Below are 15,757 nucleotides of genomic sequence, written 5' to 3' on the forward strand. Positions count from 1 at the left end.
ATAAGGAAACTGAGGTGATGGCTAAAGTAGGATTCTTGTAGGAATTGATTAATGCAGCACTCCTGGCTCGTAGGCAGTAGGCGCTCAATTAATGGTGACGATGATGGCGAGCAGGAGTTAAAAGTTAAGCTCTGGGGTCCAGATGTAGGTTAGATCTTAGATATTTAAAGGTATTCACCCCGAGTGGGGGAGGGGTCGCGGGAGCAACCTGCCCTCCATCCCTCCACCTGGGTTCCAAGAAAACCCAGGAGTGCCCGGAGACCATTGGTCCGGCTCCTTCAGACGACCCGGATGCCCCAGCCTCGTGGCGCCTCAGGGCGTCCACGCACGTCTCTTTACCTCGGGCTGCGGAAAGACTTCTCCCACGAACCGAGTGTCTCCCTCCCTCTCCAGCCCCTGGGTGTGCTCCCAGCCTCTGGGTCTCGGCGGCCGTGGCCAGCCCGATCCAGCCCCAGGCTGGAGGGAGGAGGCAGCCTCGGGTGTGCGAGTCCCTCCTGGCCCCGGGAAAGGGAGAGAAGACGAGGTGTCCTGCAGACCACGGGAGAACACGGTGCCCGGGCGGCCTCTGGGCCCCTTCCTCGTTTGGCCTGCCTTCTGGGGGCCGCTCTGGCTCTGGGAACCGAGGCTCAGCCCCTGCACAGCCCAGCGTCCCTGCCCGTCGCCCGCCGCCCGGCCGGGGCCAGGGTGGGGGGCGCCCACTCCGCAGGCGGCGCGAGTGGGCGGCGAGCGCAGGCCCGCGAGGTAAGGAGGGCGGGAGCCGGGGAGAGCCTGCACGTGCTCGCGCGCGCGTGCCCTGAGGGGGCGTGGGGGCCGCGGCGCACCCCGCTCCGCCACCTGCCCTCCCTGCCGTGCCGCCGCCTGAGCCCTCTCGCCCGGGCACCCCGTGAGGGCGCTTGCCTCCCGCACCCCCACTCCTTCCACGTCCCATCACCCCCTTCCAACCCCACCCTCCCTACTAATAATTCCCCACTGCAGAAGCCGCCCGAAGCCCGGAGATGCAGCCTTTCTGCTCCCTCGCCCTCCCGCCTGCCAGCTATAAATAATCCGGACTAGCGGGTCGGGCCCGTCACACCGCCAGAAACCGGGACCCCGAGGTCTGCTTCTCAGGGACTAGGGGGCAGGGGGTGAGGAGCAGGATAAAGGAATCGCTCGTGAGTAGTGAAGAAGCTTGCTCCTTGACTCCTAGCGAAAAAAAGCAGGCAGCATTTTATTCTTCTCTTTTTCTGGCTTCCTTTTTTTATTTTTCGGTGTCTTTTTTTTATTGCCCCCCCCCCCAATCCAACGGGTTGTTCAGCGCTCCTCCCATTGGCTTATTTTCTCCCTCCCCCCTTCCATTCCTGCTCCTACATCCCCTCCCCTCCCCCCACCGCACAACCCCCACCTCTACACTCATCTCGCCCCAGGCAGGGGATGCTATTAGCCCAGGAAATAAAGTTCAAACTCCTCTCCCCATCTGCTTGCTGAGACCAGTCTGGTCCCCCAGGAACCCATCTTCGGCTCGGCTCGCACTCCACACCTCCTATCCTCTAAATTTCCAATCTGGTTTTGCATATTTAAGAGGACACACACACACACACACAACCTACAACCCGAGCGGTGCAAAACTGCCTCCTGCAACTACCGAAACTTACCAGCCACTCTAGTTGTTTTTGTCATCACGAAAAGACAACAAAGATTTTTACTCTGGGTCCTCTGTGGGGTGACTTTTTTATAGTATTCAGATATGTATATATTATGCATATATGTATTTTTCCTTTTTCCCTTTTAATTTATTTTTATTTTTATTTATTTATTTTTCTTAGCAAGAAAATCTGCTAGGTCCCAGGCAGCCTCTGCTGCCCCTTTGATGTTTTGGTACGCCGTGCGCATGCGCCTCACATTAGAATTACTGCACTGGGAAGACTAAGTTGGATCACCTCTCTTCAGTGAAGCCCTCAATCCCATCAAAAACTAAAGGGATGTGGAGAGTTCGGAAAAAAGGCTACTTTGGGATTTGGTCATTCCCCTTAATAATCGCCGCGGTCTGTGCTCAGAGGTAAGTGTGCCCAACGCTTCTGTTTTTCCTCTCACTTTGAAGGGCTCTGTCTGCATACCTCTGTGAACGGGCATCTGTAGTGAGGATCAGATAGATGCTGAACGCTGAGCCTGCTACCTTACTGATGCCTGTTTATTATCTTCTCTTTTCTTAGTGTCAATGATCCTAGTAATATGTCACTGGTTAAAGAGACGGTGGATAGACTCCTGAAAGGCTATGACATTCGTCTGAGACCAGATTTTGGAGGTAATGGGGTTGCCTTGGAAATAAGAAACAACCCAGCTATAGCCTAAGCTGTCTTTTGAGCTTTGTGCTCGCTGTCTGTTCCCTCTCCCTCATCGTGGTGAATGTGGTGTATTGAATGTGTCTCTGTGTTACCATGTAGAGAAACCGATCCAAACTTAAGCTGATTTGTGACTGTCCAGCACTTAGCTGGTCTTTCAGTGAGACCCTCTTAGCTGAATTGGTGGCTGCTACCCTTCGGCTTCACTGTAATAAATCCTTTGCTTCGCTGTCTTTGCCTGGTTCAGTTACAAATCTCTTAAGTTTAGTTAATGGTGTGCCCAGAAAACCTGGCTTAATGAAGGCTGTCGTGAACATTTTTGAGGACAAGATGTGCAGACAATTGGTTGAGAAGTGGCATTAACCCCCTGTGCCCGCCTACTTTGGAAGAGTTCTGACCACGGTTTAAAGTGGCTGGTGTCTAGATATTATCCAATCCTGGAAGCCTCATTGCAAGGGGCAGTGAAGTGTGGGGGGACTTGAGGGGCTTGGAGGGTAAGGGGGAGGGCCAGGGGCCTCTTTTGCTGCAGCCTTAGAAACCCTGAAGTGCCCATTTAATTTTGCTTCAGAGTCTTATGAAGATTAGAGAGTTAAAAACCTGCACACAAAAGCTGTGGGGGTGAATGAGGAGGAGGGTTTCAACGCAATATAAAAAATTCTCCTGGGCTAGAATGTGCCTGAGCTTTTGTGAGTTGTGTGTGCTCTCCTGCTGAGACATCTACACATGTAGACCGAGCTGGAATCCCTCATCCATCAGGACACGTGTGTGCATGTTCAATAGAGCATTTCCTAGAGGAGCTGCCACCCTTTTAAAAAAAGAAGCAGGGACTTAAAGAATTTAAGGGTGAGCAGTGGGGAGGGACTTGGGGCAGAGTGTCCCATGCCCGGGGACAACTCTTGCTAAGAATGAATGAAGTTCCGAGAAATCAGGTTGCTGGCTCTCTTGGTTCACAGGTCCCCCCGTGGCCGTGGGAATGAACATTGACATTGCCAGCATCGATATGGTTTCTGAAGTCAATATGGTGAGTACTGAGGTTTCTGACTGTCTTCACATTAATCAGGGATAGGGAGGAGAAAGAAGCCAGCCCCTGGGGGTCGGACGTGTGTGGGTATGTATATGAAGTGGGGGCAACGGCAGGGGATTTTGGTTTGGAACCCACTGTGTTTGGGGTTTCAGAGTCAGCTCTTTCTGGTCCCTAAAGATTTTCCCAACTTGGTTCGAATACTTGGGACTTGGCATAAAGCAAGTAAAATGCATCACACATTCACATGCCAAATGTAGCCACAGGCAGGAGTCCCCCTGCAGAAGCCACATTTCCTAAGTTCAGCTGGACATCCGGTTCATCACATGATGTTCTGGGCTCTGGGTGGGGTTAGGGAAATGGGGGAAGGTTTGGATTTAACATTTAAAAGAGAATGCCATCTATAAACTAAACTGTTGCAAAGAGGCTAAAAACATGCCCCAAGGGATACTCCTGTCCACTTGTTGCTTTCAGAGATGGCCTCTTTACTACTGAGGGCAAGCCCCCCCCCCCTTCTCTAAGTGCCTGATCAGCAAAATAAATAAAATAAAAACTGCCCACCCTTGTTTTCTAATACTTTGGACTTGGCAAACATAGATCCACTTGTCATTTCCGGTTATTTCTGCAATGTTATTTACCTTACACCCTAAGTTTGTACAGTTTATGGATAGTAGCACTGCTTTGTTGCTACCCCCTTGGACTTGGGGCAAGTGCTAGGAGAAAAAGCCTCAGTGTTCCCCACTGGGAAACACTTGTGGGGGTTAGCTGCATGCAGGTCCGCCCCCTGCTGCCCATGCTGGGGCACTGCAGACATACAAGACAAAGGCAAGTGTCCCAGATACCCCCACATACTTGTGACTTTTCTAGTCTGTGTTTTGAAGCTTTCCCCTTTGGAAAAGTTTCTCTAGGGAGGCCACATGTGAGTGTAAGATTGCAGTGTTACTTTCAGTTCCGACAGCACGAAGCACGTTTCTGGGAAGCCTGTGTTGTGGCATGTTTCTGCCCAGCAATGGAAGGCACTGTTGAAGAACAGAGTGTAGAATGGGAGGTTTAGTGCAAACACTTCTATCCAGCCATCATTGAAATTTAGGACGCTTGCTACCTAGAGCCAAAGGACTCTGTAGGGGACATGCTCTCAGCATGACAGTCATTTTCATATTCCCCGAATTCAAATAAAGAGGAAGCTCAAATAACCAGCCTCGTTCCCCTCTACGCTGTGCAAAGACAGGTGATAATCCTGAGCTATCCCAAGATTCTGCAACATCCTGTGACTGCAGGAGGGAATATTTAACCATTTCAGTCATGTTTCAATGACATGAGTCTTCTTATTTTCTAATTACCGGGCAAGCCTTTACCACGGAGGATATAAACACAGAGTAAAGGCAATCTGGGATGATTCAAAACCTCAGATTTCCCACACATCTTTGTAAGTCTCATGTGGGTAGATAATGTTTCTTTCTCAGGAAACTGATTCCACAGATATACAAATATCCACTTTTGTGGGATTTTAGAGGTCTTTCATCAGTGTATATTTTGAGTTTTACCATAAAAATTTAAAGATTCCTAATGTGGGTACCACCTAAGTCCCAGATACTTGAATCTAAATTGTATTGCTAAAAACAAAGTAATACAGAAACTAGGTGGGGTTCAGGGTACGCACGTGCGACTAAGTTAGAGTCCTCTCTCTCTCTCTTTTGCATTTTGATTTATTTATGCTCTTTTCTCCTCCCAAACTTTATTTTACCACATTCCTCTTTATGGTGTCAGAAACACGGGATTTTATAGCAAAAGTAAGAAATATTTAAAATCCAGAGACAGCAATGACATGCTGCAGTAGATTAACTACGAACTTAGATGTATTATATCCCAGTTTGTTTGGTACATGGTTATTTTCTTCTTCTTCAGTTCTTTCTTTTTTTTTTTTTTTTGCTTATATGCAGCATTTTGGAGAGTTATCTGAATTGGACACAGTGCCAAGACCCACTAGTCAAAATATAGACCCAACTAAGGCAAGGTGTCATCTCCTAAAGTTATTATTGTTGCTGAAAAATCATGGGATGGTGAAAGTGTAAAAACAAATGTCAGGTTGTAAATAGGACAGTAGTGCAGCATTGATGACTAGCACCGAATGTGAACAGCCCCGTGCCAGATTCCTTTCTTAGCCGATTGCTAAAACACGTGGACTTGTCCAGACACATTGTGACTTGTAAAATAAACATATCTCAGCCAGCAACCTCAGTGACCGTACATAATCCTTCGAAGAAAAACTTTGAGATGCATGCTACTTTATTTCAATATGGTTATTTGATTCGAAGCAGCAGATGGGAAATCCCACCACTGGTGTCTCAATAAAATAAGGTGTTTGTGGCATTTTCGCCTTCTGTTTACAGGCCTAAAAAAATTAGGATTTTTTTTTTTTTTAATTAGATTCAGTTGTGAAAGAATGGTTGATTGATTATTGAAGTGTAATCTCGAAACTGATTAACACCCATGTTTCTACCTTATTATCCTTTGTGGCCTGCAACCTCTGGTAATTGTAACTTTCTTTTATTATAATGAATCTTCCTTTGAAGAATGGTAGACACTAGACCATTTAAATTGTTATTGACTCGTTTGCACCAGAAAAAAAAGGTCCGTGTCCGTGGGGTGAGCCTGGTTAATGACACTGCTAGAGAAACCCTGGCTGAGCCCAGAGTCTTGGATGTTAGCTCTGCTTCTGCTGTTCAGTCATCCAGAGAGGATGACTCACCTGTTAAAGGGGAATCATAGTCCCATTTTCCCTGTCTCGGGTGACCACCAGAATTAATGAAATGATACATGTGGAAGGTATTGGTGTCCTGAGGACGTAGCCTATGTAGAAGACTGAACACTGGCCTCTCACTCAAGGGACCCAGTGTCCGTTCCAGCTGCTACCCTAAGAGAGGTTGGGTCAGTAATTTACATGACTGTGTCTCAGTTTCCTTATGTTTGAAACGAGAGGGGACATGTCAAGTTGGTTTCCAACTCAAAGTAGCATGTGCTTCTGGTCTGGTTTATTCTAATAGCTCCGTTGGGTACAAAGGAGTTCTAGGAACCCTTGGAAAATCAGCACAGACTAAGGAAAATGCAGAAAACCGAAAGCCATGCAGTCCTGAGTCCTTACTCAGGAAGGTGATGATGGCATCTTACTCAGCCATGTGACTCAGGAGGACTCAATGGAACATCTTTGGGAGAACGTGCTATCAATTAGAATGCTCCTGAGCAGAAAGCTTGGCTTTCGAATGACATATTTTTAGATGTCTTGGTTAAACTGGCAGGAATCTTTTTTGTTAAGATTCTTGATGAAAAGTGCCTTTTAAGATCCAAAATTGGCTCTGAAGATTATGGACCGAAATAGCTTTCTCTTCATTTAAAGCAGATTCTTCTCCGTCTTGAAACAACACATTTGCCATCCAAAGAGTGAAGCAATATTTCACTTTTGAGGAAAGAGTTCTAGTAAACACAAACACAAATTACCTTCTTATGGAATGGTGAATGAGGAATAGTACTGCCTTTAACGACAACAACAAAAAAAAACCCAGATGTTTTCTGTGCCAGCTGCAAAGTTTAAAATTCAGTTCAAAGCAAATACTTATTTAGCAGCTTCCATGATCCAGCCATGGGTTTGGCCTGAGGAACAGGTCCAAACAAGACCAACTTGTCTCCTGACCTCATGCAACTTCATATATAGGTGTTCGCTATTGTTAATTCTCTAGGCTCCTGCTGTACTTATACTTATGTAAGTCTTATCTCTTCCCTAAACCTTTTTTCTGAACATCTGGTGAGTACCTAGTGCTCTGTGTCTCCGATGAGTTTCTTTGTGACTACATCATTCATGTGTTATTTGTTTGATATTTCAAGTTGCTCTATATTTACGTATTTATTCTGTCTTCCTCATCGTGTTAATACAATGTACATAGACAAGGTTATTCTGTCTCTCACCATGTGGTTTTGACCATGTGATGGTTGATTGGATGCTTGGCTCCTGGCGAATGCCACAAATACTGGATGAAGTGTTTATTTCTACGGCAGGGACTTGTTAATCACCAGACGCTATATCATATATGTGGAGAAACAGAGCATAGAATCATAGTCCTAAGTGTCTAGGCATTTGCCTTTTAAACCAACAAATGTAGACGGGATCACAATGTAGGATCGTAAGTGCTTTGAAAGAGGAAATACACAGGGAATATCGAGCGCTGGAGTATGGAGGTGTTGCATGGGAACTAGGGAAGTGGAGGTAGTAGGTACAGGTCTATGGGTATGTGTCCATGCAGACAGATGGCCTACAGGAGACAAAGACACAGAAAAAATAAATGGTGTTATGGATTTTCACATAGCTTAAAATGCCTGGAGTTGGGAGGAGAATTGCTGTTGTGGTCACAGGTGGTGATCAGGTTATGAAGACCCTTTTTGTGGCTTTCGGAAGAATTTAATTTTTGTTCCTAAGGCTGTAGGGACATGCAAAAGGATGTCCATAGAAGAATCAGAACAGATTCACACCTCAGGAAGATGCTTCTGAAGTGTGGGGGGTGGATTGAAGGGGAACGAGACCTAAGGTTGGGAGATGAGATGGGAACCCACTTCAGAAGTCCAGGAAGAATGATGAACTGACACAGGGATGCAGAGGATAAAATCAGGGCGTTTACGTGGTGGAAGTCACAGGACTTGGAGACTCCCAGGTTTCTCGTGGTGTCGTTTATTCATTCATAGAACTGGAAGAGCAGCCGAATTGAACAAGAGGGTTGGGCAGTCTGGGAAAAGTTGAGTTTTCTATACACATGGGATCTCTGAATGGAGAAAACCACTAGGTGATTGGAAAATGTGGGTGTAGAGCTAAGTAAGGAGCCATGACTAGAGGGATGCACTTGGACAAGCCAGCTTGAAGTGGTGGCACTAATAACTGTGTGAATGGAGACAGTTGAACGGGAAAGTGAGAAGACAGCTGAACACAGAGTTCTGGGGAGCACTGTAATTTAAATGGTGGAACCCTGTAATGGAGCCCACTACGGAGGTAATAATGGCTTCAGAGCTGAGGCACAAGAGAGTTTACAGAAGGAAGAAGTGGCCCTGGCTGGTTTGGCTCAGCGGTTAGATTGTTGGCACAAGGACCAGAGACGCCTGCTTGATTCTGGTCAAGGGCATGTACCTCGGTTGCGTTTTGTCCCCGGCCCTGGTGGGTCATGTGGGTGGCAACCAGTTGATGTGTCTCTCTCACGTCGATGTTTCTCTCTCTCTCTCTCTCTCTCTCTCTCTCTCTCTCCCCCCTCCCACTCTGTCTGAAGATAAATGGCAAAATATCTAGGGGTAAAGATTTAAAAAGTAAATAAACAAAAAGAAAGAAAGAAAGAAATGGTCAGCTGTGACATATTTTTTAAATTTATTTTTATTGTTTTGTTAATCATCACCCGAGGATATTTTTCCATTGGATTTTTTAGATAGAATGGAAGGGGGAAAGAGAGAAAGATCAATGTGAGAGAGACACATCGATTGGTTGCCTTCTGCATGACCTTGATCAGGACTCGAACCCATGACCACTTAGTCCGTGTGCTGACACTCTAACTGCTGAGTCAGACCAGCCAGGGCAGCTGTGTTATATTAAACAAACAAAAAAAACACAACTTCCACAGCTGAAAGCCTTTTATATGAGGCCATAAAGGACCAGGTCCTGGGCCGTGAAGTCTAAACCGCCAGCGACAGCGCTAAGGCGACATGTCCACTGTCCTGGAGCCCAGGAGCACGTTCTCCATACCTTGTGTTTTGGAGAAGAAAGGTGTAAGTTGTTCTGAAAGAATTTACACTGGCTCCGGCAGGTGTGGGGGTTGGGATAAGGTGAAGCCCGAGCCGTTGGGTGGGTACATGCAGCAGCCCTGCACGCGAATGCCCACTCGGGGTGCAGGGGCCAGTGTGTGTGGGGGTGGACTCAGCTCCAGCCTCCACTCGCGAGCAGCGGAGGTCTGGTCGGCTGGCCCCAGCTTCGAGCAGTCTAAGGGCTGGGCCGCTTTCCTGCACTCTGGCCCGCTGTACTTTAAGGTAGAACATCTCAGAATGGTTTGTCTTGTCAGTGAGCTGCAACAGTGATCGACTGAAATCAGTTGTGGGACGTGTCTTGCAGAAAGAGCCGCAGGAGCTCACTGGTACATGCAGCAGTGGTTGAGACCACACGTGAGAAGTTGGGACCTGGGGGGAAGTGGGGCGGGGGCACTTGCAGACAGGAGTCACGTCCCTGGGGGGAGGAGTGTCCTTTAGAAGGGCGGGGACATGGGGTGAGCTGATAGACAGCAAATGGAAGGATTGCTTGAGTGGGGATCTCTGTATTCTCTGTGACATGGGAGACCCCTCCTGTTGCGATCAGAGGAGGTAACTTTGGCTTAGAAGCCTCCTACCCAATATTAGCAAGCTATTATGTTCTCTCCTTTTCCTGCTCCTCCTTCCCCTTCTCCTCCCCCTCTCCTCCTCTTGTACAGTGCTCAACTTTTTCCACCATCACTGTAGCACCAATATAATAAAATGATTATGGCTACTGCTTATGGAGTCGTAACTTGTACGGGTATCGTCTGATGTGCGGTGTCTCATCCGATCCTCCTATAAGAGTGAGATGGTCACTATCAACCTGTTTACAAGAGAGGAGTTTGAGGCCCAGAGAGGTTAAGGGACTTGTTCAAGGTCACACAGTTAGCAGCTGACTGACTTCACATTCCTCACATTAGACTGCACTTTTAAATATAGTAAGGCCTCCTCTTAACGATCATTTTCATCGCTTGAGGACCCTGTTTTGTTGTTGTTTGTTTTTTGGTTTGGGGTTTTCGTTGTTGTTTTTTGGATCAGATAAATTAATCGTAAGATGTTACTATTGCTTTTCACCCTCTTCACCTTGAAAAAAAAATCTTAATTGCATTAAAATAATTGTGCCAAGTAGATCCTTTATTCAGTGTGTGTTAAATATAAGATGTGGTCGCCGTTGATGAGAAGCTTGCATTTTATGTTACATATGTTGAGCATTATTTAAACCAATCAGTAAAGAAACACTTATGTAAGATGTAGAAGAGTCTAGGGTATGGCTGTGTCAATTTCTTTCATGGTGAGTGGGTGCTGTTTAACTTGCTTAATAATTGTGTTTTGCTCCAGCAGAATCTGTCAGATAACCATTAAGGCCAATCATCGTCACTCACTGCTGGCTGGTAGATGTTTGAGAGCTGTCAGCTGTCTCGATGGTGTTAGGCTGTGGGTGCACACCGTATGAAAAGGACACACCCTTCCCCTTCTCCTCCTTTATTATCAAGAACTCATTTGCAGTTGAACTCTTCCCATTGAGAACACATTTTTTGTGTGATTTCCAAAGAATTGTTCCTACAGGTAATTCTCTTAAAGGTGGTTGTGTTGTTGTTGTTGTTTTTCTTCTCTTCCCAGATCTTCTGTCCTCTGTCCCACTTGACATATATGAGACTCATAAAGATGACATCTCTGGATGTGTTCATCTGTTTGCAACAACTGTGCCACTTGGTTTTGAGAGTTTATAAGTCTCTTTCTCTTGGTTAACTCTTAAGGCAGATTTGTTGCTGGTGCTTTTTGGGTTCCCTGAACAAGGCACCTGCTTGAATGGGGCATGGAAGAAAGGTCTGACTATGGGTTTACCTGCAAGAGAAGGCAGGGCAGGGAGGTCTGTCAAGCTTTGTATTTTAGAGGTACACAACGTGTGCCTCAGCATGCTTCTGCCACCCCCACCCGCGATCACGTGGCCGTGGGACTTTCTATAAGAATGTAAATCAGAGCAAGTATTTTTCTTAACGTTTGGGGGTGGGGCTTAATTTTAGGGACTGGCTCTCACTTGTTTTGTGATCCTTCTGTAGCAGGATTTCTTAACCTGGACACTATGGGCATCTGGGGACAGACACTTCTGTTATGCAGGGGCTCTGAACGCCAGAACGTCCCCAGGAAGGGAGGTGGCGGGCTGTCCCCAGCTGAGAACCACAGGGCTAAAGAATGGTGTTGTGCCTTTTGTCTACAGACAACTAGAGAAAAGGAGATTTTTCTCATCAAGGAATAGATTTTGTGCTTAATTGCCATGTCCATTTATGTTTGGAAATACATTGTGATAAAACCCATTTTAAAATACCCAAAACATCAAAAGCAAAAATGGTCCACATTCAGTCACTTCATTGAAACTGTGTTTTAATTTGCCCATATTACCGTCTAGTTCTTGTCTATTTCCTTATTTATAATTTTACACATTGAACTTACTATTTTATTTTGTAGAGAGAAGTCTGTAGTCTATATTTTTACTTAGTAGACCATGAGTATTTTTACAATTTTATGCTTTCTTTAAAAAAATAAATAAATAAACCTCTACACACCAATGAAAACTGGTATGTATTTTTTCAGGCCTTTTTCCATGATCTTACAAGCATATGAGTATATTGATACTTTCTTTTTTATTCATTGTGTATTGTTTTGAAAAAGGATTTAAAAATACATTTAATAGATTATTAGTTATATCTAGTTATAGATCACTTGAAAATAAACATATTTACTTTTACTTATGCACCATTAGCTATTATATGCAAATTATATGCACAGTAGAGAATTGGATTTAAGAAGCATATAAATGGAATTTTTAAACGTTTTATATATCAATTTAACTCACATTCACACAGCTCCTCTTTTCTGTTTCTATCCTGATTTCTATCCAAAATCAACTTAATTTTTGGATGACATAAAAAGTACTTTGAAATAAGATAGTAGATGGTTTGAGTTTTTAAAAGATACAGACACCAGGTTTGCGTATTGCACCTGTTGTGCATTTTATTATAAATATATTTTATTAAACATGGAGAAAAATGAGATTATATCATCTTCTTCTTATTTACATGGGAAAATAGGGGGGTGTCTTTAGCCCACTGGCTCTTGCTGATGCCCATTTGGTTGACACTCTATCTGCATTTGTACTGCCAAGTCTCATTTTCCTTGCTCTATAAATCTGGCACCTACTGCCAACCTACCCTCCTGGAGGTCTTTACTTAGAAGTAATTGTTAGGGCAATTGAAAATGAAATAACTTCTCTCCTAGCACAATGCCAACAATTAAATTAATGGGGTTTTGGAGGTAAATCTATGTGTATCTCAGAAAAGTGATACATGACTAAGCCATAAAGGAAGACTAGAGCTTTTGAGGTATGAAAATACAAATGCATGGTCAGTGTCTGTATGCATCCCAGTGCCTGGCACAATGCCCAACAATTAGTAGATACTCCACAAATATGAATTGAGTGGGTTTGTTGGAGGAAGAGTTGAAGGACTGCAGTGTATCAGGCTACCAGCAAGTATTATCAGGTGCTAACTTAACCAGCACTGTGCCAATTAGGCTGAATTGTGGAAGGATATGAAATGGTTCTTACATGGGGGCCGAGGCTTTCTCTAAAGTGAGAAGGATTAATCTCCATTGCTTGTAGAAGGAGGTGAGGGTTGATGGAGATGAGTTGTTTCAAGGGTGGGAGAGGAGAGTAATGTATCTCTCCAGTAGAGGTATCAGAATAAAAGATTGAGAACAGAGTTTTCCCAGTGATTCTAAAATGTTGTTGTGCAATGGAATCATCCAGTGTGAAAATTCATGCCCAGAGTCTGATTCAGGAGATCTGGTAGGGGCTCAGGAAGCTGCATGTTCAGAAGCCCTGACACTGGCTTAGAATTTGGCATGTCTAGTGAAAATAAGAATATAATGGATAATAATGGAAAATTAAAGGCTGTTTTATTCTGCTAATGGGGACTATCAAACAGTAGGGCTGGTAATAGAGATAATGTGAAGGTGAGTGCTGTTTTCTATCGATATAGCCCCGTTTGTTCTTACCTTGCAACTTCTAAAGCATCGACAGAGAAAAAACAATGTTTTTGAGAGTGTGCTGCTATTTGGCCCTTCCAGGAGGGAGCATATGTTTTAAAATAATTATCAAATCTTCCCGTTTCTTAGGACTGCAAGTTAACTGGATTGACAAAGACTAGATAATCAGACTTTTAAACAAACATACATAGATCATCTTAATTAATTTTTGTTACAGATGTTTCTCCTTTTTCCCCCATTGACACCCTCCTTCTGTCCCCCATTCTTCCCTAGCATTGTTGTCTATGTCCATTGATTATCTTTAAAATTCAGTTTTTTGTGAGAGTGTGGACATTTTATTGACTGTAGATTTTCCAGTAAATACTTTTTAACATGAACTGTAGGTGAAATAGACCATTTTAAAGAATATCTTAAAAGAAGAAGCAGAGATAATAAACAAGCTTTAAATATAAGTGGGTGTCCGTTACTAGATTGTAAAATCTAATCACCCCTCCGCATACTTACTATTGTTGAAGCCACTGCGATAAAAAAAAAGGAAAGAAATTTAATTACTGTTTCTATTAGTTTTCCTTGACCTACATACAGACAAAGAAATGTCAACACTTATTTTGTAAATAAATACTTACTGCTGTTTCTTTGGCCAAATGAGCTTTTGAGGTAATAGACTGAAGATCTCTCCCAGGGTCCTCTGATTGACCAGTTGTATAAATCACTCCTTTCTCAAGCAGGGCTAAGCCAGCACTCACTCTGCTCCGCTCCGCTGGGCTGATCTGCAAGGCTGTGACTTTGCATCTGGTTTCCGTGTTGAAGAATGCTCATAGGTGTCTCCTGGGATCGCCTGAGTGTGCCTGTGTGGCAAACCAATTTTTTTAAACAGGAGTCAAAGGTTTGGCTGGTGTGGCTCAGTGGTTGAGCATGGACCCAGGCACCAAGAGGTTGCCTGTTCGATTCCCGGTCAGGACACATGCCCCAGTTGTGCCCCATCCCCAGTGGGGGGCATGCAGGAAGCTGCCAATCGATGTTCTTTCTCATTAATATTTCTTTCTCTGTCCCTCTCCCTTCCTCTCTAAAATCAATAAAGGAAAAACAACAACATATAAATAGGAGTCAAAGGATGAGACCCATATTATTTGAAAAGTCATAAGATTTTAGGTACTTGCCAAATTTATAGGTGAAAGAACTGTAGAACTGTAGACCTCAAGAAAAGCAAAGAGTTTTTCAATTTTTTTTTTAGATTTTGGGGCAGGGGGGATGCTTTATTTTAGACTTCGGGTCTTAGAGGCCAAATTCTGTTCTATAAGAAATCTGAATAAAATCATTTTGCCAGTGCCTTTTGTAACACCATGAAGTAATATTTTCTGGCAATTACATTATTATCTGGTTATTTGGAAAGATCAGCTATTGTTTTAATTATCTTAATTGCACATTTTTTAAGAGACAATAAAACTCTTTCTATTTGATGAGTCAGCTTTGAAAACCACATTGTAAAATGACTTTGTCTTGTTATTTTACCAAACGGACTAAGCTCATCACCACCAGGCAGACCACGTGGGGAGAAACGTGTTGCAATGACATTTTCTCTACTTACGAGGCTTTTGTCAAAGGCACATGTTCTAAATGTGTCCAGTGGTAAAATCCCAGATTTGGGGCGGGGGTGGGGGGGGGGCAGGGGACAAACTCTTAATTGTTTATGCTGTCATTTTAAATAAGGGCCATAATCCTGGAGCTCTGGGTTTCCAGTTTTATTCATTCATTTATTAATTAATTAATTTATTTATTTTCTGGTACATGCCCCTAGCAGGAACCGAACCTCGGACTCTCTGGTCCGCAGGTCGATGCTCCAACCACTGAGCCAAACCGGCCAGGGCTATTGTTGTTTTAATGCATAGTGCAATCATAGCAGGAATAACCTGGATTAAATCAAATGCTACTAATGCTGTTAGGCTCTAAAGAGAGAGACAGACAGACAAGATAGAGATACCAAGAGAAGGATATGGAGACAGACATAGGTGGTGTCCATTCTTGAGGAGTTTGTAAGATTCTTCTAGTAGTTAAGGAATAGCAGACGATGTTTTTCACATGGTTAGTTGGGTTTTCCTTAGTATAAATGAGCATTTTATGAAGTATTTCAGAGGATTTGCTACGTAGGAATGTGTATCTAATCAGGGACTGTCATTTTGAATTGATATGATAAAATCAACGGTATTAAAATACATGTGGGTTATGTCTGTTCTTTTAAGCATTTGATTGTTTATAAACAAACATTTTAAATAACAAGGGTCAATGAGAAACAGGATTTGAAAAAATACATTATACCTTTGACATATAACTGAGTTATATTTTATTATGATTAACACTACTAAAATGTACTACCATTTATTGAGAAACGTCTATGAAATGAAATGTGACTCTTGATGATTTTACATTTAAATCCCAAAAATGATGAAATAAGAAGTATTATCGAATTTTGCAGAAGGCTAAATAGGGTAGGAAAATTTCTGAGAGTTGGAAACTATTAAAACCAAGACAATACAGCCCTCATTATTTCACAGCTAGAAGTAGTGGA

The 15,757-nt window shown here is 43.8% G+C and overlaps 1 protein-coding gene across 3 annotated transcripts in view; it reads left to right on the forward strand.

Annotated features, from left to right (window-relative positions):
- The first annotated feature begins 502 nt into the window (after positions 1 to 502).
- Positions 503 to 15,757, forward strand: part of GABRB2 (gamma-aminobutyric acid type A receptor subunit beta2) — a 205,361-nt gene continuing 190,106 nt past the window's right edge. For 2 of the 3 annotated variants that reach the window (XM_036240451.1, XM_036240449.1), the window contains exons 1-3: positions 1,959 to 2,035; positions 2,190 to 2,281; positions 3,272 to 3,339. In XM_036240451.1, coding sequence (XP_036096344.1) covers positions 1,959 to 2,035; positions 2,190 to 2,281; positions 3,272 to 3,339 — 237 coding nt within the window. Of the gene's footprint in view, positions 742 to 1,806; positions 2,036 to 2,189; positions 2,282 to 3,271; positions 3,340 to 15,757 lie in introns of those variants that run through there. The other variant, XM_036240450.1, reaches the window with a different exon arrangement.

Source organism: Molossus molossus, unplaced genomic scaffold (genome assembly GCF_014108415.1).
Source record: "Molossus molossus isolate mMolMol1 unplaced genomic scaffold, mMolMol1.p scaffold_m16_p_4, whole genome shotgun sequence".
Lineage (NCBI taxonomy): Eukaryota > Metazoa > Chordata > Mammalia > Chiroptera > Molossidae > Molossus > Molossus molossus.